At 34.6% G+C, this 22,123-nt stretch overlaps 4 protein-coding genes across 6 annotated transcripts; 1 reads left to right on the forward strand and 3 right to left on the reverse strand.

Annotated features, from left to right (window-relative positions):
- Positions 1-104: 104 nt before the first annotated feature.
- LOC124492111 (uncharacterized) lies at positions 105-10,778 on the forward strand. 2 transcript variants are annotated; one of them, XM_075734727.1, is made up of 6 exons: positions 105-780; positions 857-1,168; positions 1,232-4,205; positions 4,271-9,282; positions 9,341-9,880; positions 9,961-10,778. In XM_075734727.1, the coding sequence occupies exons 2-6, from the start codon at positions 859-861 to the stop codon at positions 10,023-10,025; spliced, it is 8,901 nt and encodes a 2,966-aa protein (XP_075590842.1). In that variant the 5' UTR covers positions 105-780; positions 857-858; the 3' UTR covers positions 10,026-10,778. The 2 variants fall into 2 exon arrangements, with proteins under 2 accessions (XP_075590842.1, XP_046910864.2); XM_047054908.2 differs by having other exon boundaries at positions 9,344-9,880; positions 9,961-10,580.
- Positions 10,745-13,043, reverse strand: LOC124491747 (uncharacterized). Its single transcript, XM_075734781.1, has 2 exons — positions 11,571-13,043; positions 10,745-11,506 (listed from the first exon to the last, which is right to left on the reverse strand). Exons 1-2 carry the CDS (start codon positions 12,725-12,727, stop codon positions 10,852-10,854), a joined length of 1,812 nt encoding a protein of 603 aa, XP_075590896.1. The 5' UTR covers positions 12,728-13,043; the 3' UTR covers positions 10,745-10,851.
- Positions 13,043-16,515, reverse strand: LOC124492125 (terminal nucleotidyltransferase 4A). 2 transcript variants are annotated; one of them, XM_075734773.1, is made up of 5 exons: positions 16,298-16,515; positions 15,513-16,229; positions 15,181-15,444; positions 14,266-15,123; positions 13,043-14,210 (listed from the first exon to the last, which is right to left on the reverse strand). In XM_075734773.1, the coding sequence occupies exons 2-5, from the start codon at positions 16,083-16,085 to the stop codon at positions 13,791-13,793; spliced, it is 2,115 nt and encodes a 704-aa protein (XP_075590888.1). In that variant the 5' UTR covers positions 16,086-16,229; positions 16,298-16,515; the 3' UTR covers positions 13,043-13,790. The 2 variants fall into 2 exon arrangements, with proteins under 2 accessions (XP_075590888.1, XP_046910885.2); XM_047054929.2 differs by having other exon boundaries at positions 15,513-16,096; positions 16,298-16,420.
- Positions 16,516-17,170: 655 nt separating this feature from the next.
- On the reverse strand, positions 17,171-22,084 carry LOC124492117 (uncharacterized). Its single transcript, XM_075734785.1, has 6 exons — positions 21,709-22,084; positions 21,462-21,648; positions 20,419-21,388; positions 18,919-20,357; positions 18,763-18,843; positions 17,171-18,702 (listed from the first exon to the last, which is right to left on the reverse strand). The coding sequence occupies exons 3-6, from the start codon at positions 21,207-21,209 to the stop codon at positions 17,417-17,419; spliced, it is 3,597 nt and encodes a 1,198-aa protein (XP_075590900.1). The 5' UTR covers positions 21,210-21,388; positions 21,462-21,648; positions 21,709-22,084; the 3' UTR covers positions 17,171-17,416.
- Positions 22,085-22,123: the final 39 nt, after the last annotated feature.

The following is a 22,123-nucleotide window of genomic DNA, read 5'->3' on the forward strand; positions in this document are numbered from 1 at the left end:
TGTCCCATCTCTTTCTTTCGATTCTGGATATATGTCTGTATATTTGTATGTGTGTGTGTGTGTGTTTACAAAAAAAAAAAAATTATTCGTTCCCTCTATTTCTTTTTTTTTATTGATGAATTTGATTATGATTATTATCACAGCCATTAAATTCATTATCTGGTCCAAAGTTCCATTTGGCCACATTTTTAATTATATGTTTCATTAAAGTTTGATTATCCTCTATTTTCTTTATATATTCTCGACATGTCTGATTCCGTTCCATTTGTCAACATCGATTCCTTGCCGCATCCAAATTCTCTCATTCAAATGTTTGTTATTATTGATTATCATAGTTTCAGTCAATCATGATTCAACAGATTGATCCATCATTTTGATTATGATTTTTATAGTTTTGTTAATAATTCACGCTAACAACGCTAATTGTCTTCATTTTATCAGATTTTTTTTCGTAGTAAAAAACATTTTTTGTGAAACAGTTTTCACACCTGTGTTCTTTTCGTCAATTCAAGTTTAAATCATAATTTTATATATAATGAGAATGTTTTCATGGTTAAATAAATAAATCCGGATATCATATGGTGATCAGCTGCTAAATAAACATATTACACAGAAAGTTATTACATGTATGCACAGTAATTGAAAATCTAAAAGACGAAGAATCATATTAACATAAGAATTGAAAAACAATAATGTTTGGCCAACAATAAATACGGATCCAATTTTTCTTCAAATCAAGAATCTCCATCAAAACTAATTACTTTGTAGATGGCGTTTTTGGTATGTTGTTCATTTTGATTTCTCAATTAGATTTTGTAATTTCAATTGAAAAATTCCATCTCTTTCGTTGTAATAGTTATGGATTCGTTGACATCATCATTATCACAAGATATTAACGACAACAATAACGAGAATTTAAAAATTCTACAAAATAAAATAAAATTATCAGCTGCAACTGTGAATACAGTTATTAAATCAAAACGATTATTTGTAAACAAGAGTGAAATAATCGATTCTACAACCATAACAAAATCATCCAACAAACGAAATCATTTATTGTCAAAACGAAAATTAGTACGGCTTACTTGTGAAGGAAATTTGAATGATACAAATTTCCCTAACAAGTTACGCACGATTATAACCAAATTGAAGATTATTTTGTTGAATGGTAAATGAATTTAACTAATTTAAAATTTGTTTATTTAATTTTTCTCTTTTCTATTGAATTTAGGTAAGAATCTTATCAAGGTAACCAAAGTGGAGCCTTGGAATAGCGTACGAGTGACCTTAAACCTATCGGACGATGCTGCTCAACAATTACGGCAGCTTGCCGAACATGGAGATTCAACACTCCGTAATATCGGCATACTGTCGGTACAAGTCGATGGTCAACAGGTAATATCATTGACAAATACTAGTGATGTGAATAGAAACAACAACGTTACGGCCACATCCAATACCTGCATGATCGATAGCAATCAAAATGATGCTTTTACCATTGAAAATCATATCGGACGCGAAAAGGATTCCCATTTGGTCATACCACCAGTTAAAAATGATAATAATTATTTCGAACATACGAATGATCGAATCAATGGCATCACATTACCCACAACTACGATCGAATGTGAAAATAGCAATAGTAGTACTAGTATTCATAGTGGTGGTGGAGGTGCTAATGGATCATCTTCCAATAATGAAACAATTCTCAGTATATTACCACCGCCGCTGCCGTCGTCTACGACGACCACAAATGTGCCTATGATCATACCAAAGTTACCAACCTCGAAAACAGCATCGACAATACCAATCATATCATCTACATCTTCATTCACTAATTCTTCTCAATTTGGTATAAATACTGATAATAATAGTAATAATAGTCAACATCCGATACACCATTATCAGCAACAACAACCGATCAAATTCAATTTCATTATCGATAACAATAATGGAAGCCAGAATACCTCAGAATCTCAATTTATCAATAACAATGATGAACAAGTCACCAATCAAACAGTGACACTACCAACAACAGGTGTGCAGCAATCACCGATAGGACCGCGGCAATTATTATTGAATCGTCAACCTTCGGCATCTACACTTATGACACGAATGGTCTCCATGGATCAATCATCGTCAAATTCATCGAAATTATTAGTGCCTAATACAACAACAATTACATCATGTCAAATGGTTGTTACTGCTGGTAGTGGTGGTGGCGGTGGTGGTATTCCATCGGTATCAGCCACGACAACTGCAACAAATAATAAATTGACTGATCTGTTGCCTCCATTAACATCACAATCACCGACATTAAACTCATCTGCATACAAAACACAGGAATCGTTATCGAATCCACAACATCGGCAACAGGTTTTGATGCATAATCAATTGTCTACTGGTAGTATTGATAGTGAAAGTAATCGACAGCAATCTAGTAGTGATATATTATTGGAATCAAAAATCGATGCCGTAGATGATGATCTTCTTGTTTCGGTTGCGGCCGGAGATCCAAATGTTGATTTTCCGACTGATCTTAATGATCTTAATTTATTATTGGAAGAGATGGAATCCTCATCATTGACAACGGCGACTACATCGTCTTCTTTGGTTGCCACTACAACAATAGCGACAACGACGACGATCACGGCTAATCAAACTCAATCGATTATGTCGAACCAAACAAATGCCAATCAACAGCATCATACAATATTAGCAATGAATCCGGATCCTAATAATAAAAGTCAGAATATTCCATTTTTCATTACTCATAATCAACAGCATGCGATACGATCATCATCTCCTTTACAATCGAAAATGTCTCTAATCAATAATAGTAGCAGTAATGGTGCTGGACAGCAACAGCAATCGATTATGATACAAAGTAATAATAACAATGTACCAGTATTACCAGTGACAACGACATTACCAGCTCAAACTACTTCCGGATCAATAGCTATGGCAACGACTGCGGCCCACAATGTTGGACAGTTTCAGCAACAATTATCCAACAATTCTTCAGTCTATACATCACCATTGCAAAAATCTCAACAGCAACTACCAATTTCATCTATTCAACAATCATTGAACGAAAGTCCAAGGCAGATTTATGTGCCGGCTAGAACACAACATTCATGGCGTACCGTAGCAGCAGCAGCTATTGCGACAAATACCAATACATCACAACAACCAATACCACCTGCCATTTTGACGCCGTCACAACCACCACCGAAAGTTCGAACACCTACTTCCCTTTCTCCTGTCGGAAGTGAAATGTTAATCCATCAGCAGCCTTCATCACCACAAACTACCAGTACAAGATTCATATCGGTCAATAACAATACTAATAGTGGCATGTCAACCCCTCCACCCCCATCTTCGTCACCATTAATTCGACAACAAACAATAAATTCTTCGTCGAATCCTGTTATAGCAAAACCTCAGCAAATATTGATTCGAACCGGTGGTGGTCCTGGTCAAGCTTTTTCGATTAGCCAACAACAACAATCATCGATGACGAATGCCGTTGGATCATCATCGTCGAATGCTGTTGCATTATCCAGCCCATTATTAGTAAATTTATTGCAAAACGATGTGCCGGTCGTATCGTGTTCATCATCGTCAAGTAATTCAACGTCATTTCAACAACAAATTACGACAGCTGTCGCCACAGGAGGAGGAAATGAAAACGTAAATTCCCAACAGCAACAAATTCGTCTGTTAAGTAGCACTCCCCATCATCGTCATTATCATCAAAACAGTGGTGATAGTAACACCGCTGCTTCTTTGGGTCAAGTAACGCATCAATTAATGATGGTACAAGTATCATCAGCTGGTGCTGGTCAAGCAACCACCACAACTATCCATCAGATAAGTAATCCTGTTGCCGGAAATGTCGTTCACCATCCAACAATGGCTGTATCATCCACTTCTACTAAGCAGCAACAACAGCAATCCACCATTGATCAATCTCAATCAAATGCAGATAATAATGGTACCACTACGCCAACAACGCCATTGGCCAAACCAAAAAAACAACGAAAATCGAGGAAAAAGGCAAATCAGTCAACGGAAACGACCTTGACCACGGATTGTTCATCCTCGTCTTCGCTGCCATCAACACCAACGACACCATCGAATCAATTTACACCAAGTGGTGGCATTTCTATTTGCCAACCACCAACTACAGATTTATCGGCTAGGTAAATTCCATGTTTTTCTTTAAAATTATTATTATTTTTAACTCATAATATGGCATAATTTTTAGAATTCAATCCAATTCGGGAACAACTTTTCTGACGATACCGGCGAATGCACAGCTAATACAACAACAAAAATTGCAACAACAACAACCGCAAACATCTAATTCTGCCAATCAATCAACATTAATGTTGAATCAACAAGCATCACAGCAATCGTTGCGTTTTCATCATCAAAAACCAAGATTAATGATGATTGCAACGAATCCCGCTGCTCATCATCAGATGGTAAATGCTGCTACTGGTGCTAGCGATCAAATGGCTGCTGTATCGTCAGTAACGACGATGGGAAATCCGACTATTGTTTCATCCCCATCTGGTGGAACGTTTATCATTGCAAATGTACCAGCCAGTTCATTACAGAATGCAGTAACATCTTCAGCAACAGGTGCATCAATGATGACAGCCGCATCTCCATCGACAGTTTCACCCGGTGTTCAATTGGGCGGTAATAGGAAACAGATATTTTTGGCAACCAAATCGAATTCATTTCCAGTATCATCAGCTCTATCCGCTGGTGCTATCGTAAGATTCGCTAATCAGTCACTTGTTAATTCTGGTGGTGGTGCTTCCTCATCATCGTCATCGACTCCAAATTTAGTACCATCGACTTCACAGACAGTGAAATTGGTTTCATCATCATCACAGCAAACAATTAATCAGTCAAATCAGAATTTCCAACAGCCTAATCAGCAGCAATCCACGACAACTATCCAGCAACAACAACAGCTGTTAAATACTGTTTCAGCAGTTGCCAATACATCTCCAAATAAATCTAGTCAACATACGTTGCTGTCAACATCGACAACGCCAACGTTGGTTCATCAATCCAACACCATGCAATTAAGTCAATCAATATCCATACCCACTTCTAATACAAACACTAGCAACAACAACAGTTTTTCTGTTAATCAACCGACATCAGCTACAATCGCAACAACCATCTCGATAGCTTCGCCGTCGTCATCATCATCACCGATTCGAGCGACAAAATCTCTTCACCAACAATCGGAACAGCAATTATTACTTACACCCGTTGTTGCCAGTACGATGGCATCATCATCATCGACATCTGTTGCTAACATCATCCCGCAACAATTTCACAAAACTTTCCAAGTACAAGCCACCGGCTCTGTATCAAAAAACAATCCATCAAGTTTATTATTGAATAAATTGAGTCAGCGACAACACTCAGCTACTGTAAATCCACCAATGTGCACTAAAATTGCATTACCAACTGCTGTTACTGTTTCTTCTTGTGTATCTTCACCTGGCACAATGATGGCAACAAAAGTTCCGTTTCATGCAAAAGTATCTGTCACAGCAGATATACCTACAAAATCGGAGGAAAGTGTCTTGGACAATGCTACCTTTGTTGTGAAAAATCAGGAAGTTCCGCTGGTGCTTGTAGATCAACAAAAATCGGCAGCTGTATCTGCTCCAACCACTACCTTTACTAAGACTACAAGCAGCGACCAATCATCAGCACTTCAACAAAAAACTGAAATGGTTATGACTGGAAATAAACAACAATCACAAGTTAATTTCAAACAATCATTATCCAAAATGCTGAGTGGTAACGTCGAAGGCAATGGTGGGAATGAGGAACAGCAATCAAGGACTCCACCAGATTCTGTATTTTTGGATGATTCAGGTGTTGGACGAATGTCAGCGGTTAGTGAATCATCGGCACCGATATCGCCCTCATATTTTCTAGCACCTGCGTCTGCATTCGATAGATCCACAAAAGATCCATTGAATTCCACCATTCAACATGACGATTATACCCGGATTGATTGCAAGTCAACAACGGATTCTAAAATTGAAGAAAAAACTAACGTTGATGGTAAAAAAAGCGATGTAATAATAACAACTTCAACTAAAAATAAAGCGGAATCTTCGATGGTGACCACTACAGCAGCCATCTTTCCATCATCTACTACAACGACATCAGGATCTACATCTATGATGAAAACTTTAGTCGATACTTCATCCGCAATAAGTTCACAAAGATCTAATTCATTCTATGTTATAAAACATGATTATTCACAAGAATTGCCCGATCATATTTTGGATGATGATGAAGAAGATGGTGAGGATGATAGTGATGCTGATGATTATGGTTTCTATTCAAGTCGTCCATCACATTTCCTAAGCGGGAGTATCGGTAGTATTGGTGGAGGTGGTGGTAGTAGTAATTCTGCTTCTGTATCCAAATCATCAATGCCAACAAATGATTTCAATCAAAATAGTAAAAAGAATCTTTCATCAGAATCCGATCAGTTAGAAAAAGCACCAGGGAATGTGGCTAAAAAATTATCCACTTCTGATTCTTTAACGACAAAATCCATTCAAGAATCAAATCAGGAAGTTATTTCATCTATAAAAACTGATTCACAATTAACAACTAAGCAGTCATCTTCTGTTGAAGAAAAGCAAGAAGAACAGCAAAAGTGCCAACAGCAAGAATCGGCCATGACGTTGATTATCAATGGTGATATATCTTCGCAAGAATCACCATCAACTAGTATTGATTCTGATATCGAAAAACCATTGATAAAGCAATCAGCTCAGTCACCTGCAGTATCATTATCAACAACGGTTCCATCATCGATCGCATCAAAAAGTCATCCACTTGCAACAACCGTTACTAATTTTACAACAAATGAATCATTTCAAACAAAAGATTCGACTAATACCACTTCAAGTGTTGTATTGGACGAATTAGATGAACCTAAAGTGTTGAAACCACAAACATCATTGCCATCTTCTTTGAAACCGGAAATTTCTAATTCATCAACATTCACCAAAAACCAGCAAATTTCTTCATCTTCCAATAAACATTTGGCTAGTAAATCGACGGCGACGACTGCTAAATTTCGACGCAAAACTTCATCGCCATTATCAGACGTTTCATCTTCGTTGCTCACTCCAAGTAGCAAAGATTCTACATTGCTCATATCATCGAATTCTAATCTGGAAACAAGCCATGAAGCACCATCACCAAATAAAAAACAACAGCCACAGCAGCAACCTGTATTAGTGCATTTTAAACATCCAACATCACAAACACTTTCAACTGGTTCCACGATACAATTGGCAAATACAATGAATACTTTTTTGACTGCCCCTCAAACATCATCCGCAACGAATGCAGACAATAATATTTCGTCCGTTGTACCAACAACAACTGCTACAATGCTGACAACAACTGTACCGTCATCACCTAATCAAAAGATTCGTGTCGTCTATAATTCGCCATTGTATCGGACTGTTTTACCCACATCAACTGGTGGCCAGCAGCAACAATTTCCACAAATTCAATTACTTTCAATTAAACAATCACCATCATCATCAGCAACGCCAACATCATTTAAACTTATATCCAATAAATTACCAATGGTTGGTCAACAAGGATCATCGCAGCCATTATTGATACCGATGGCTGTATCAAATAATCAAGGTACGGTTTTTTCAGTGAAAGCACCAACATCATCAGCGGCGATTGCAGCAACTACTATTGCTCAATCAACAACGACAACGATTGTTACATCAGATTATCTACAGGGAATTAGCAATAATAAACAAATACCATCTGCGGAACAACGGACGCAATCAGTTTCCGATGCAATGAATTCATCAAATTTGAAAACTATAGATTCTGAGACATTAAAAAACGAAGAAAGTATTGAAAAGAAATCTGACGATATAATCAACTCTTCGGATAATTCTGTAGAAAGTACTAAAATGACTGATTCGATTTCGACCGAAGATCCTATTCGTTCAAACGTTAATGAAAAAACCAAAGAATCTGTTTCAGCCCATCAATCATCTAAGGAGGAACTCGAGTCTAAGTTAACACCAACCCAACAAATTATGGAAACAACCATGATGAAATCAACATTACTACAAACCGATAATCCATCAACGACCAACACAAAATTAGCAATTCAACCTCAAACGTCGGTAGCTCGTACAGTGATTATGTTACCCAGCGGTTCGGATTCGATTGCTGGTTCAAATGTAGTCATTTTGAAAGCGGAAAGTCCACTATTATCTAAAGCCGATAATACAACGACTACAACCACCTCTAATAGCCTTAGTAACAGTCCACTAAGACGACAGATATTAATATCAAAACCAGCAACGCTCCATCATCATCATTATACCTCGAATCAAGATTTGACATCCAATACCACCACAACCCAACAACAAGGTTCTATCTATGCAACTAAATCTTCTACTAATAATAGCAAAACTGTAACAGCAACAAAAACATTGCCTAGTATTCTTCGTCAACGAAAACGAAAAAATGATACCTTGTCACAACAACAAGTATTCCACACATCCTCTATATCGACGATCACAATTGATTCTGTAAAATCATCACCCTCTTCTGCTGAACAGACAGCTGCTGTCACCACGAACGATTGTAGCGTTCTGTTATCATCCGAATCTGATGACCCAGAATCGCATTCTACACCGAACGTTCAACATGGATCTTTGAGTTTCAAACAACAAAAATATCAATCTATATTATCTACATCGAAAATGAATGATGATATAGGTATTGATAGTGCAAATGTTTCCGATCAAACAGATTCATCAACACATACTGCAGCCGCAACAAGACCTCTAAAACGGGCAAGAAAAACTAAAATAACAACCATACCACAGCAACACATTGGATCAATGGCCTTACCAACAGTATCACCCGTTTATGTCAATTTTGTTACAAATCCATGTTCAGATTTACCAACATCAGAATCTGGTCAAGATGATAAAAATGAAACAGCGCCGACGGTGACCAATTCTCGAATATTAAGAAATTCGACGACTTTAACTGTACAACCCAACACACAACCAACTCCCAAAACAATCGTCAAACGTGGCCAACGAAATCAGCGGGCCTCATCAATACAAATGACAGAATCAACAAATGACTCGATCTCGCTATTCACAACAACTTCAGTGGATACAATAAACGAATCGATTAAATTAAATGAAAAGCCTAAAAGAGGTAATATCTTAAATTTTCTAATATTTTCATGAAATTAAAATCTTTTCCATCACTTTAGTAGCTGCTGTCGGAAACACAAGTACGACTACAAATCGACAAACACGATCGAATCGTGGACGAAAGAAACCAACTGAATCATCAACATCAAACCAAACAATGAATAATGCAACAACACTAATTAATTCATCTGATCATGTTTCAGAAACATTTGTTACTGATGATACAATAAATGTTGATCAACAACAACCACAATCATTGATCAATCAAAATTTAATTGGTAAAAGTCTTAACTCATCATCAACAATGCTCACACATAATAATAGTTCAGCGACCACTTTATCGGTTATCTCTAATAATCCGACAATAACTCATCCGATAAGTGTCATTTCCGTTTCAAATGTTGGTGAACCTTTGGTTTCATTATTAGATAGCAGTAATAACGTCAATACAGTTGCTGGTAATAATCCTGTAACAAGTGGTGGTAACAATAATTCTCTTTTAGTTAAACGATCTCGAAAAACTTTACTTACGGCAGTAACATCCAGTACTACTACCACGATACATCCACGACCATCTTTGAGAAATAGCTCTGCATCAGGTATTTGCTTTTTTATCTATGTGAATTTTCTTTTTCTCTTCTATGTGATTTTTAACATCTTTATTTTTTTTTTTATATAGAAACCATATCTCCACCACCACCATCGGCAAAACGTCGTCGATTGGCCAAAGATGTTTCCAAATGATTTTTGATGAAACCACTTTCAACTTGTAATTTGGTTATTATAAATTTTGAAAAAATGGACAAATCAAAAGATTTTTTGTATAGATGTTTCTACCTTAAGATATTACCCTTTTTGCAACAATATATATATGTTTACCCTCAATGACCATTCAATCATCTGTTTTATATTTTATATAAGAATTTCCATCAATTATTGATTAATTCCCTATACATCCTTATTTTCGTCATAGCTTTAAATTGTATTTTTATCGATTGTGTATATAAATATAGACATTATTATTATTATTATTATTATTATTTGATTGGTGGTTCATTAACACTCACATTTTGAATCTTGTTGTTTGTAAAATCGCACCACAAAGCATGTTTTGACTAATTTTCAATTCATTTTTTTCAGGATCATTATTTTGCATTCAACACTCATCATTGTTATCATCAGTATATTTTTTTTTTTTTTTTGTTTTCATGAATTTCATGAATATACATTTGATTGATAATTATTATTAACCACATGCGTTTTTTCTGTATAAATCTATAGATCATCATCATTTTTATTTATGTGTACAAAATCTATTTATCGAAATGCAGCGAAAATAACAATAGCAAATACCTGAAAGTTTAGACAGAGTTTAAAAACTCTACTAAAACTATAAACAACAACAATGTTGGAATCTGATGGAAATAGAGCTTTTGAAAACATTTGTAAAATCATGTCCTGAATCGATAATAGAATAAAGCTTTATTTGGATTTTAGTATAGATTCACTTAATAAAATTGATAGCAATTTAGAAAATATTAGATGAAAAAGTGAATTTAACAGATTACATTCATGTTACAATTTTGTTCATATTGTACTCTTGTAATGGCATTGTAATCAAACACTGATATCGACAACGAATCCATTTGATTAACGATTGCCATCCACCCTTGTTGGTGAAAAAACATTTATGATTGATGAATAGAGATTCGATTCGTCTCTCATCATCAAGAAGTAATAGCAATCCATTATAACGTTTTTCGTTCCTAAGGTCTGACCACCATTTTGTTAGATACGATGTGTCGTCAATTTCAATAATTTGTAGAATGCCCCTGGTAATAGGATTTGAATTGAAATGTTGGACTATTGGTTGCCAATCGTTGAATATATTCTTGGGGACTAATAATGTGAGAACATTTCCATCCAATAGCAAGCTAAAACAGAATATTGATAACATCAATCTGGAAGCATTATCATATTGATACTTAGCACTATCAATCTGATTGTCTAAATGAATAATAATATTGCCCAACGGTGCTTTGTAATTTAATTGTATTAGACTTGAAGTATCAGAATCTTCATATTCAAAAAACGAATGATTCCATTCTTCAGACGTTGGATGACATTCAATGTTAAATCGTATCAATTCGATTTCTATGCTATCCTCATGAATTGCGTCCAGAGTTTCAACGATCAATTGTGAGCGATTTTTCAACGTCGACCAACTACGATTTGGGTTATAAACAAATAAAGTTTATGAGAATAAAAATGAATAATGATGATAAATACCTTTTGTTTAATGTCGTTTTCAAATCGAAATTTGCCGCTTCGGCAAATCTATGATATGATTCTGAGGGAATCAACTCTAATGACCAAGATTGTAATGATTTCTGTAGGTTGATTGAACAACAGTTAATCGATTTGCGTTGGGTAGTTTGAATTTGTCGCGCTATTTTATATCCTATCCCAATATCTTCAGTAGACCAGATAGAAACGAAAGAAGTTCGATATGAAGAACCTTTCAAACGGTTGATCATGTTGATTGATTCATCGACATAACGATAATAATGAAATTCGATTCCCTGGTTATTTTGATCGACCCGAATAGCATCAAGATTTAAGCAAGCTTTTGAACCAATTGAAAAAGATTCATTTTCTGCAAACAAAGAATCATTGACAAATTGATTTTTCAATTTTTGTTCGACAATTGCTTCAATTTTCGGTCGCAACGATTCTTGAGCAAAAACTTTGATGCAAGATAAGTTGCTTACGATGTAAACATCGAACAAATTATCCAGCGCTGAATGTATATCGGCGGTATCCGTTAGCAAATATGTGCCAATTTGTCCTTGATTTGATATTCTAAAATCAATTAAATGTTTAAAAACGGATGCTGGGCCGCCACATTCGATGAACATTTCACGTAAAAAAACAATCGGAATCGTGGAATACAAATCTGTGACCAAAAGAATTGGGGTTCCATGGATTATTTCAGCTAAAACATCATGAAAACAAGCCAAGATCGAGGTTTTGGTGCAATTAATCACCCGATAATGGCACACGTTTGGTAATTTTTGATTAATAGGTTCAGCTTTTTTTAACATTGCATTCAAAGCTTGTAAACGTCGTTGGAATTTAAATTTATGAATGTTTGAAATTTCAGTCCCCATTGCCAGAGGTTTGAGCTGTGATAATTTAGCAATTAATGTTTCAGCAACCCGAATGCGTACTTGAACTTCATAATACCAAGTATCATTCAGATGAATCATTGGATACGTCAATGTGAAATTATTTTCAATAAAAGAAATTTTATCCAACAACGACTGAGGACTTTGATGAATTTTTATGGTAAACTTATCGATAGAGAGTGTTTCGATCAGGTCATCATCGCCACCAGAATCACCTTTGATTTCCAAATGATTCAATAGCCAATTTTTCATATCCATTTTGTTCGTTCTTTAAAAAATGTTTTCATTTCATATGACAATTAACTCAATGTGAATGAATGTCGTACATGATGGAAATTCACTTTTATACATTTTTAAGTTCAAAGTCTACCCTGTACACAGGGGGGGGGTTCAAATGTGTTCGTTTAATGCCCTGCCCATAGATGACGAGCATTGAAGTTAATGATAAAATTACTTTTATTTGTGCAGACCAAGATGTATTTATTTCAACATTAAAATGATGATGATGATGATAATTGCTATTGAGTATCAATCATAACCATAATCACATAAACTCGCATTGATAAATCGAACTAAAAAAATTATAATTTTGATTTTATTATCTTTGCTAACAGTTAGTCACTGAGAACGACTACATTGGTCGATGAAATAAAATCCAGGATAAAAATTATATTCAAAAACAGAATGATCCAATTTGTACATAATTCAAAATATGCGAAAACCAAATTGGTTTCTGTTGATCATTATTTTAGGTTCAAATCTCTTTTAGAATTCTGTATGATAAATATAATTCATCTTGAACTCATTGATTTTACCCACACTGATAACAATTGATGATAATCAAGATGGAAATTTGTCAACAAGACTATTAGAAAATACTGATGATGTCTGTTGAGACTTGTTGCTAATATTACCATGATAAATCTGAGTCTTACGAATGGATTGATGATCATTTGAGTTAGAAAATTGACGAATCGTATTCTTTCCAAATGACGAAGACGTAGCCTTATTTCCAGCAATCATATTTCCATTGGCTAAAGTTTTCATATTTATATCGGAATCGAATGTATTTTTATTAGTATTCGATCCATTCGTGGTGGTCATCATTGGAACGTTATTATTCCAATTAGCTCCACTGTTGGAATTGGAATTAGTACTCGAATTACTTGACGTACTACTGCTACTGTTGTAATAATTTGGTCGCCTTGATGATGATAAATTTGAATTTGTCGTTATATTAGAAAGGCCATTTGTATTGATCGCAACCATTGGATTATTATTTGATGAACTATTATTATTACTGTTATTGCTATTATATCTTCTATTTAATAACATTCCAGTTGATGATGAACGGTGTGATGATGTTGAGGGTGGTTGGCGGCTGTGGAATCGTTGTCGCTTGTGATTGATGTTGAATATAATTCGCATGAGCCAATGGAAGATGATGGTGATGCGGATGATAATGTGGTGATAAGCTAACCGGAACAGGTTGTTGTTGTTGATGTGTAATTGTCTGTTGTAAAGCAACGGCAGCTGCATGATGCATCGCGTTTGCGTATGGTGATAAAAATGATGTAGATATTGTTGAAAATTGATTCGTTGCAGCTGATGTCGGAAATGTTAAATGAACTGGCGGTGGCTGAGTGTTCAACAATAATGGCTGAGGTGGTTGCGATTGTTGAATGGAGGCAGCTGCCGTATCGTTAGCATTTGTGTCCTGGGAAGACGTAATTGTATCTAACTAGGAACAATGAAAAATGATTCATCATCAATAAAATAAAATACACTAGGCATACCATCGAAGGAAGTGAACTGGATTTCGTTGTATTTGTATCACAGATGACTTCATCACTATCACTTGAGTCTTTATCGAAATCCGTTGAATTTGGATTGCAATTTGACGTCTTATTATGATGAGGATGATGATGTCGAGGAGATTTGGTCTGACGATGATGATGATGATGACTGCTATTAGTCAATGATCCTCCCATATATTTGCCACTTGTGCTATCTAGATTCGTCCCAGAACTTTTTCCACTAGTACCGTCGCTACCACCACCATTTGAACTATCGTCATTATTGGTATTCATATCTGAATATGGCAGTGGGAATTTTTCAATTATAGAATTTCGATAATCAATTACTTCATCGGTGACACGAACTATACGGCCCAATATTGATTTTGTCTGATCAACAGTTGTTGATAATGGACCAACAGCCTGGTGTAGAGTAGTAAATGCATATTCGAACGCTTGTTTAACCATCAAAGCCCCATACGAATTTTTTCCGATATCATTCGATGGATTTAAAGGATCTTCGATACATAGAATTGATGGCCGATAATTAGAGTCCATGTTTTTTTGAATTTCAGATTTAGGTACAAATTTGCCACCATCTTTGACACGAATGCCAACACGATAATAATTAAAATATCGTCCAAATAGTTCGAAAAATTCGATTAACAAAACACCCAAATTAGCATCAGGTAAGCGTGCTTCGATTCGTGGATGTAATTGAATGAAACTAATGACCATTAATATTAACGAATATGAACTAATACCACCAGTGAAAACTTCTTTCAAGTCTCGTTGTAGAAGAAATTGTTTCAAAACGAAGACTAGTTTTTCTAGGTTAGGATAGTCTTGTTTATAATCCTAAGCAAAAAGACAAATATAAATAAAATGGTAAAATGAACAAAAATAACTGAATACTTTGATCAATTTGGCACTTTTGATTCCATTACTAGTATTGAAACTTATATCCACACGAACTTTGGTTTCTTGATCAGTAAGTTTGATGATAGGCACACTAGCTTTGTCCAACACTTTGATACTATTATCTTCGGCAATTCCAGTTTCTAACAATTTTTTTTCCAATGTAAACAATGGTATGGTTTCCCATTTACCAAATACAACCATATCTATATCGCTTGTCGGTAAATATAAACCGGTACGAAAACTACCAAAATAATCAACCTGTAAATGATTAATTATGAATATACAAGCTTTATATTATAAAGTTAATTATTATTATTGCAACATACTTTGGCTTCGGGCCAAAAATTATTGATAACGGTGGAAATTCTTTTGACAACATTTTGTCGCATAAATTGCTCTTCTGGTGTTGGTTTCATATAATTATAAAAATCTTCAATTTCTTGATGTAGACCAATAATGCCAGGACTGTAATGTCCACGTAATGTACGCCAAGGGGTACCATTATATTTAGCACAAATATTTTGATTATCATTAAAATTATATGTAGATGCCGGATTATCCGAATGATTTCGTTTAGCCATATGATTCAAATAAAATGGATGGAAAGGTCCATTAGGAAATATGGAAATAGGGGTCGTTGTGGAAGGCATTGTTTGGTCTTGTTTATGACAATCATCAATATTATTATTATCATTCATTTGATGCCCAAGATGAAGATTATGATGATGATCATTGTGATGGTGAGTGCCATTATTATTATTAGTTAGGGGAACAAAATCTGGTTGATTTTCAATGGCCGTATGATGGCTCATTTTGGCACGTTTCCAAAGGGAAACCCATAATTTCAATGCCGGACCTTCTTGTTCGGGCTGGAACCAGCCAATGTTTGGATCCATCATTTTTGATCAAACTATGATGAAATTTTCAATAGGATAAATTACAAAAGAATATCTTTTTACACGATTGTATTGAATTAAATCAATTTAAACTCAAACGTAAATAAAAATAATCGATACGATATTTTTTCCTATAGATGAATCAAACTGGAATTGAATTCAAAGGATTTATCTACTAAGTAATTGTTGAGAAATTTTTCTTGCAAACAACTCACGAATTTAATAGAATTTGTTCAAAATTTGTATCAATAAAATGCTTGTTTTTTGAAAAATGTGAAAATTCAACCACGATATCAATAAGTTGAGCTGTTAAAAATACTTGATTGGCTTTGCCTTTTGTGATTGTAATTTTCTTCAACACATATTCTGTGCAATTTAATGTGGAGTTTTGCCACTCGTGTGCTCTCGTCGTCACCATTGATCATTGATCAATGAGTGAGTGTTTGTGTGTGTAGATTCGAGCAATGTAAAATGCTATAGCATTTATAATGGTAGCTATGGTGATGTACACATTGGTCGATTTGGTTGGGATGCGGAATATGTGAATGAATGCAATATTCACAAGATTATAAGCTAAAAAAAACTAAATTCAGGCAATGAGTTGTTACGCATGTCTGCGGCTGTTAACACTTTTAACAGACATTGCTGTGTAGAAAAGGTAATGAATTCAAATTTTTTTGAATTAAATTAATTGCAGAAAAAAGCCATAAAATCCATTAAAAGTCGCTTAGTGTGTATGTTGTGAATGCCAGGTTTACACTATGCAAAAGTACTTGCATTGTGCAAGCAAATTACAAGAATTGGTGCCAATTCCTGTTTAAAATTAAAAGTAAATAGCGTCATAAAGAGATAGATTATAAGAGTAAAAAAGTAAGCAATCGACAAAATCATCCGAATTTCTGTTGCATAAAATACCAACTACTATATCGCCAATGATACCAAATGCAATGATTGCCATTTGATAGCGTCAAAATCTTTAAACGGCCGAAAAGCCGATCGGAAAAATCAAATATTGGAATAAAAAATTACTTAGAAAGAAACAAGAAACAAACTTCTAAATAAATTGATCAATATAAAAACTGGTGATATACAGCAGTATAATTTTTTATTTTTATAGTAGAAAAAAATCAAATACAATTAGTTTTTTTCGTTTCTTTTTGAGGGTTCCATGTGCCTTGCCAGTTTAGTATTTTTTTACAGAATAATTATTTATTTGTACAAAGAAAAAACAGGAAAAAGCGATTAGGTGACCAGAATCAAAAAATAAGATCACTTTTGAAGTAAGAAAAGAGATAGAAAAACAAATTATTGAAATTCGGTTCAAAAAAAAAAAATTATGACGAGGCACCAAAAGTAGCATTATGACGATGTCGATGTGTATGGCGATTATGACGACGACGACGTTGTGACTGCTGTTGATCATGATTTGATTGTTGTTGTTCATGTTGGACGAAACATTGATCACAAACACGCACCGGTTTAGCATATCCGAAACATTTCAATGCAACAAAATTCGATGAACATTGATGACAAAAAATACGACCACAACGGCGACAATGATGACGTCGTCGCATGAATGTAAATGGTTGTGAACAATATTCACAACTTGTTACAGAAGCATCGGGCTTCCATACTGGTGGTATCAACAATCGGGTCGGAGTTGCGTTAATCATGGATGATGATTGTTCTACCATACTTATTGCTGAACCAAGAATAGGAATCATTCCATGTGAAGATCCAGTGTCTGTGAATTGAAGAAATGGTGGAAGTTCACCATTATTAACTCGAGTTTCATCGATAGTTGTTGCACTAGAAGATGTGAACTGAGATGGCTGCAAACTGTGACACGATTGATTGGATGATGATATCGATGACGAGGTGGAATGCGATGAATCTAGAGAAATGTTTGTTTGACTATTCTGATGATGGCTATGGTCAGCGACGCCATTTGTCCGAACAGTCTTTTCAGTTTGAATGTTATGTCGATTCGAGGATAAACTGGATGTTGATCCTTGATGATTTTGGAATTTAGGCCGTATATCTTCCAATGAAGAACTGGCACGGTCCGAATAATTACAAGGATTACGGACATTATTACCATGATTATTACGAATATTTTTCGTCATTCTATCACAGTTTGTGTCATCATTATCATCATCTTCAGTTATTGATTCCGAAATGGTCCTATCAACAGCAACCACTGTTTTTGGTGAAGGCGGACAGCGTGGTTGATAATTATTGTGACTAGAATGATTACTGGTAGATGGAATTGTTTCATTCATTGTTTCATCATTCATATTCGTTTGATCATTCATATTCGTTTGATTCATTACGAGATATTCATGACAAGCATCTATTGCTTCTTCGATTTCACGATTATCCACCGAATTGTAACCATTAGTATTATGGTCATTATAATTATTATTATCACTATTATCGATATATAATTGACCAATTTGAACTTCGATTGGTTGTATCATCATCATCATTGATTGATCATTTTGCATTTGACGTTTTCGTTTTTCCTCTTCTTCCTCTTGGATATCTTGAAGCATAAAAACCGTACGTAATATGTTACGTAATTCACTGGCATAATTGGTCTGAAATTCATCGGCGATTCCTATTAAAGAGAAAAATGAGAAAATTTTAGTTGCCAAATTAAACAAATGATGAATATTACTTGAAATCATGACAAAAACTTGATGCAAAATTTTCCTGGTATATAATGTCAACTGAGAAAGATCGTCGGTATAAAATGAATCTGAATGGAGATATAAATGAAAAATTCAAATTAACTTTCTGATACAAATAAGAGTAGCTTCGATTTTATAGATACCTAAATCAAAATGAACGGAATTGTTAGAAAATGCAGATGTTGTTGGTGTAAACATGGCAGCCGTACTATTCTTTTGTGTGGACTGTTGATCAACACAATGGCTATTCGAATGATTATCATTGTGATGATGATGGTTATGATGGCAACGACGACGATCTGCCGCTGTTTTTGCCCGTGGATTAGCAAGAATTTCATTTATAGGCTGGATATTAAAATTGGTGACCACTCCACCACTTGATATTGATCGATGCTGCGGCTGTTGTTTTTGTTGACAACAGTTACGATTTTTTGTCAAAGTTTTCAATTGTGTTCGTTTGAGCATATCTTTGATTTGTTTCAGGAAATCTAATTCAACCGACATGGATGATGATGATGAACAGGTAATCGATACCGATGGACATGATGATGAAGTTGATGCTGTTGTAGCTGATGATGATGAATAATCATGCGAAATAATTGATGAACGCTTAGGATTACAATTATAATAATCGCCATCATCGATATCATTGTTGTCATTGGTCAAATCAAAATTGATATTAGGCAATGAATTAAAACGGAAAAGCACTTTGTTTGATTTATATGGACTATAACGTTGTATGTTGTTATTGTTGCCCGATTCATCGTTGTTATTGTTGGGGGCAGAATCATTGCGGACATTATTGGTCAATAAAAAATCCACTGATGCCGATATATAACGATTGGTTAATAAAGATTTTCTCAAAATTGTTGACGTGGTCGTAGATCTATGTTTTTTAATTGATTGTAATTGATTATTATCATCTTCATCATCATAGTTATGGCTATGATGATGACGATGATTTGTAGTTAGTTCAGGATTACGTGGACAAGAATCTTTCATTCGTTTCGCATGACGAAAAAATTTATTAAATATAGCCAATTGGCTATCTTGATGATGTTGATGAGAATCTTGATTCATTTGACGAAAATTCAGTGTATCTATCATCATCAACGATGAAATATTCACAGTTTGATTATCAACCGAATAGTCAATTAGATTATCATGATTAGTCGATAGTAATTTTTCAAGAAAAAAAACTTCATCATCACTTAGATTCATTAGGAATTCATGCAATTCTAGCAATAAACTATGATAAGGTCGTAAAATAGTTGTCAGTTCTGCTGGGTCGTGTTTACAAACAACTGAACCAAAACCTTGTAATAAGCCACGAACAATCGACAGACGTGGTAAGGCAATCATAACTGATGGTTGACAGCCATCAACATCATCTTTGGAAATTAAACCTTTATGGAGTGTGTATGATAATGTTTCACTAAACAATATGGTCAATTCTTGTAGGTTTTCAATATCTTCACAGTTTTTGATTTGTAACATTGCCTTTACATAATCGTATTCGAATGATGAAAAAAGATTATCAAAGTTTTCTAATTTTCGAATTAAATCTTTTGAAATTCGAGGCCTAAACACAAATAGAAAAACATGATGAATACTTTGGTTAAGAATCTAAATCATCTGCTTACGTTTTGGGTAGATAGTTACAACATGATCGTAATTCATAACGAATCTGGTCCAATGTTGTGGTTAAATTGATTGCTATAGGTCTCAGATAATTCGACTTATCTTGATTATTCGTTATAGTAGATCCTGCTGTCAGGCATTCAGCTCCAAACCAAATTTGACTGTTGAGTGATTCGATACCTTCGCCAGTGAGTAATTCATCGGGAAATTTTAGCCGATACTCTCTTGAAGCACGTTCACAACCGATTTCGTCCATTATACTAAATATTAAACTTATAACACGATCTTGAGTTTTCTTGAGGCTATTCACTAAGGCAGAACAACGATCAGTATCTTTGCGACCATCAAATGTATCCAATTCTGATGAAGTATAATTCAATTCTTCATTTGCTTGAAAGAATTGATACATTAATGATATTAGGAGTTTATCATTCGGCTGAATCGTTGCTGTTTGAATCTGATGTTTACGGATTCGTGATCTATAATGATGATATATAATGGAGAAATACGATTGATTTTCAACATTTGATGATGATAAATCTAATGTTGATAATATCGTTGAATTATGATCATGTGATGATCCGGGGATTGCATGTGCATCTCCATATCTACTTATAGCACCTACACCAGTTGATGTTGAAGGGCTGGAGAATGGTGATCCGAATAAGGATGAGAATCCTCCATCATCACTGTTATTATTCGATCCATTTGAATCGTTCAAATGATGATGGCCATCATTGGATAGAACCGATGAAAATACTTTCGATGCTAACCATTTTCGTATCGAAGACATTTTTATCGCGTGGTTTTCTGGGATTGTCTTGAAAAATAAATTTTTTCTATTATAGTAATATTTTTTGCAGGATTTTTGACAAAAATCCTAATAAATCCAAGTTTCAGTTAATAATTTGCCATCACAATTGACATTTCGTTTTTTTGATTCATAGCCACTAAAAAAAATTCACCTATTTACTGCATTTATCGTAGAAAATTATACGAATGTATGTATTTAAATGAGAATTGTTTTGACGTCATTAATTATTACCACAAAAAAATGCTGCGATCACCACGACCACCAGGTACATGAACCGAAACGTTCTTCTATCTGCTTTTGTTGATGATTAAAATATTTATTTTGCTGATTATATTAATGATGATAATATAAATGCTGTTATTTTGTATTTTTTGATGAAATATTCAAAAATAATTTAGTTTAGTTTCAGTTTTTTAATCTGTTTTAAATATCAAAATTAGTTCAAGATTTTCAAGAAAGAAACGAATCGGTTAAGTACAGTTATTTTAGTCGATTGGACTTGATGAACGAAATATGATGAAACATAAAACAATAAACAATCATCAACATCAAAAAAAACATGAGCAAAATAAATGGTTGAAACTTTTTTTTTTTGCTATTTTCTTTGGCGATATCCCCCAGAAAAGATATGGCGCATTTAGTTTGCTGCTAAATAACAAACAACAATCAGGTCAACTGAAATCATTCAACAGAAGAAAATCCAATGGATCAAATCAATTGAGAGACCAAAAGCAGCAGTAGCAACTCGATGCTAAATAACATCAATAGCTCCACAAAGATAGACACCCATTTTGGATTATTGCCACTAGATGGCGAAGATTTCATTCTGGATCATTTGGAACCTGGAGAGAAAACTAGAATTTTAATTCTTGGGCAATATTTTGCCTTGTTAT

Source organism: Dermatophagoides farinae, chromosome 1 (genome assembly GCF_024713945.1).
Source record: "Dermatophagoides farinae isolate YC_2012a chromosome 1, ASM2471394v1, whole genome shotgun sequence".
Classification (NCBI taxonomy): Eukaryota; Metazoa; Arthropoda; class Arachnida; order Sarcoptiformes; family Pyroglyphidae; genus Dermatophagoides; species Dermatophagoides farinae.

Excerpts from the sequence above, each read along its gene's own strand:
- LOC124492111 (XM_075734727.1), top strand. The coding sequence starts at position 859 with ATGGATTCGTTGACATCATCATTATCACAAGATATTAACGACAACAAT. Across the intron at positions 4,206-4,270 it reads ACTACAGATTTATCGGCTAG|AATTCAATCCAATTCGGGAA; the intron begins GTAAATTCCATG and ends CATAATTTTTAG. Across the intron at positions 9,881-9,960 it reads GAGAAATAGCTCTGCATCAG|AAACCATATCTCCACCACCA; the intron begins GTATTTGCTTTT and ends TTTTTTATATAG.
- LOC124492125 (XM_075734773.1), bottom strand. The coding sequence starts at position 16,085 with ATGATGGATCCAAACATTGGCTGGTTCCAGCCCGAACAAGAAGGTCCG. Across the intron at positions 15,124-15,180 it reads AAAGTGCCAAATTGATCAAA|GATTATAAACAAGACTATCC; the intron begins GTATTCAGTTAT and ends CTTTTTGCTTAG. Across the intron at positions 14,211-14,265 it reads CCAGTTCACTTCCTTCGATG|TTAGATACAATTACGTCTTC; the intron begins GTATGCCTAGTG and ends CATTGTTCCTAG.
- LOC124492117 (XM_075734785.1), bottom strand. The coding sequence starts at position 21,209 with ATGTCTTCGATACGAAAATGGTTAGCATCGAAAGTATTTTCATCGGTT. Across the intron at positions 18,844-18,918 it reads TTCCGTTCATTTTGATTTAG|ATTCATTTTATACCGACGAT; the intron begins GTATCTATAAAA and ends ATCTCCATTCAG. Across the intron at positions 18,703-18,762 it reads AGTTTTTGTCATGATTTCAA|GAATCGCCGATGAATTTCAG; the intron begins GTAATATTCATC and ends TCTCTTTAATAG.
- LOC124491747 (XM_075734781.1), bottom strand. The coding sequence starts at position 12,727 with ATGGATATGAAAAATTGGCTATTGAATCATTTGGAAATCAAAGGTGAT. Across the intron at positions 11,507-11,570 it reads AAAACGACATTAAACAAAAG|TTGGTCGACGTTGAAAAATC; the intron begins GTATTTATCATC and ends CCCAAATCGTAG.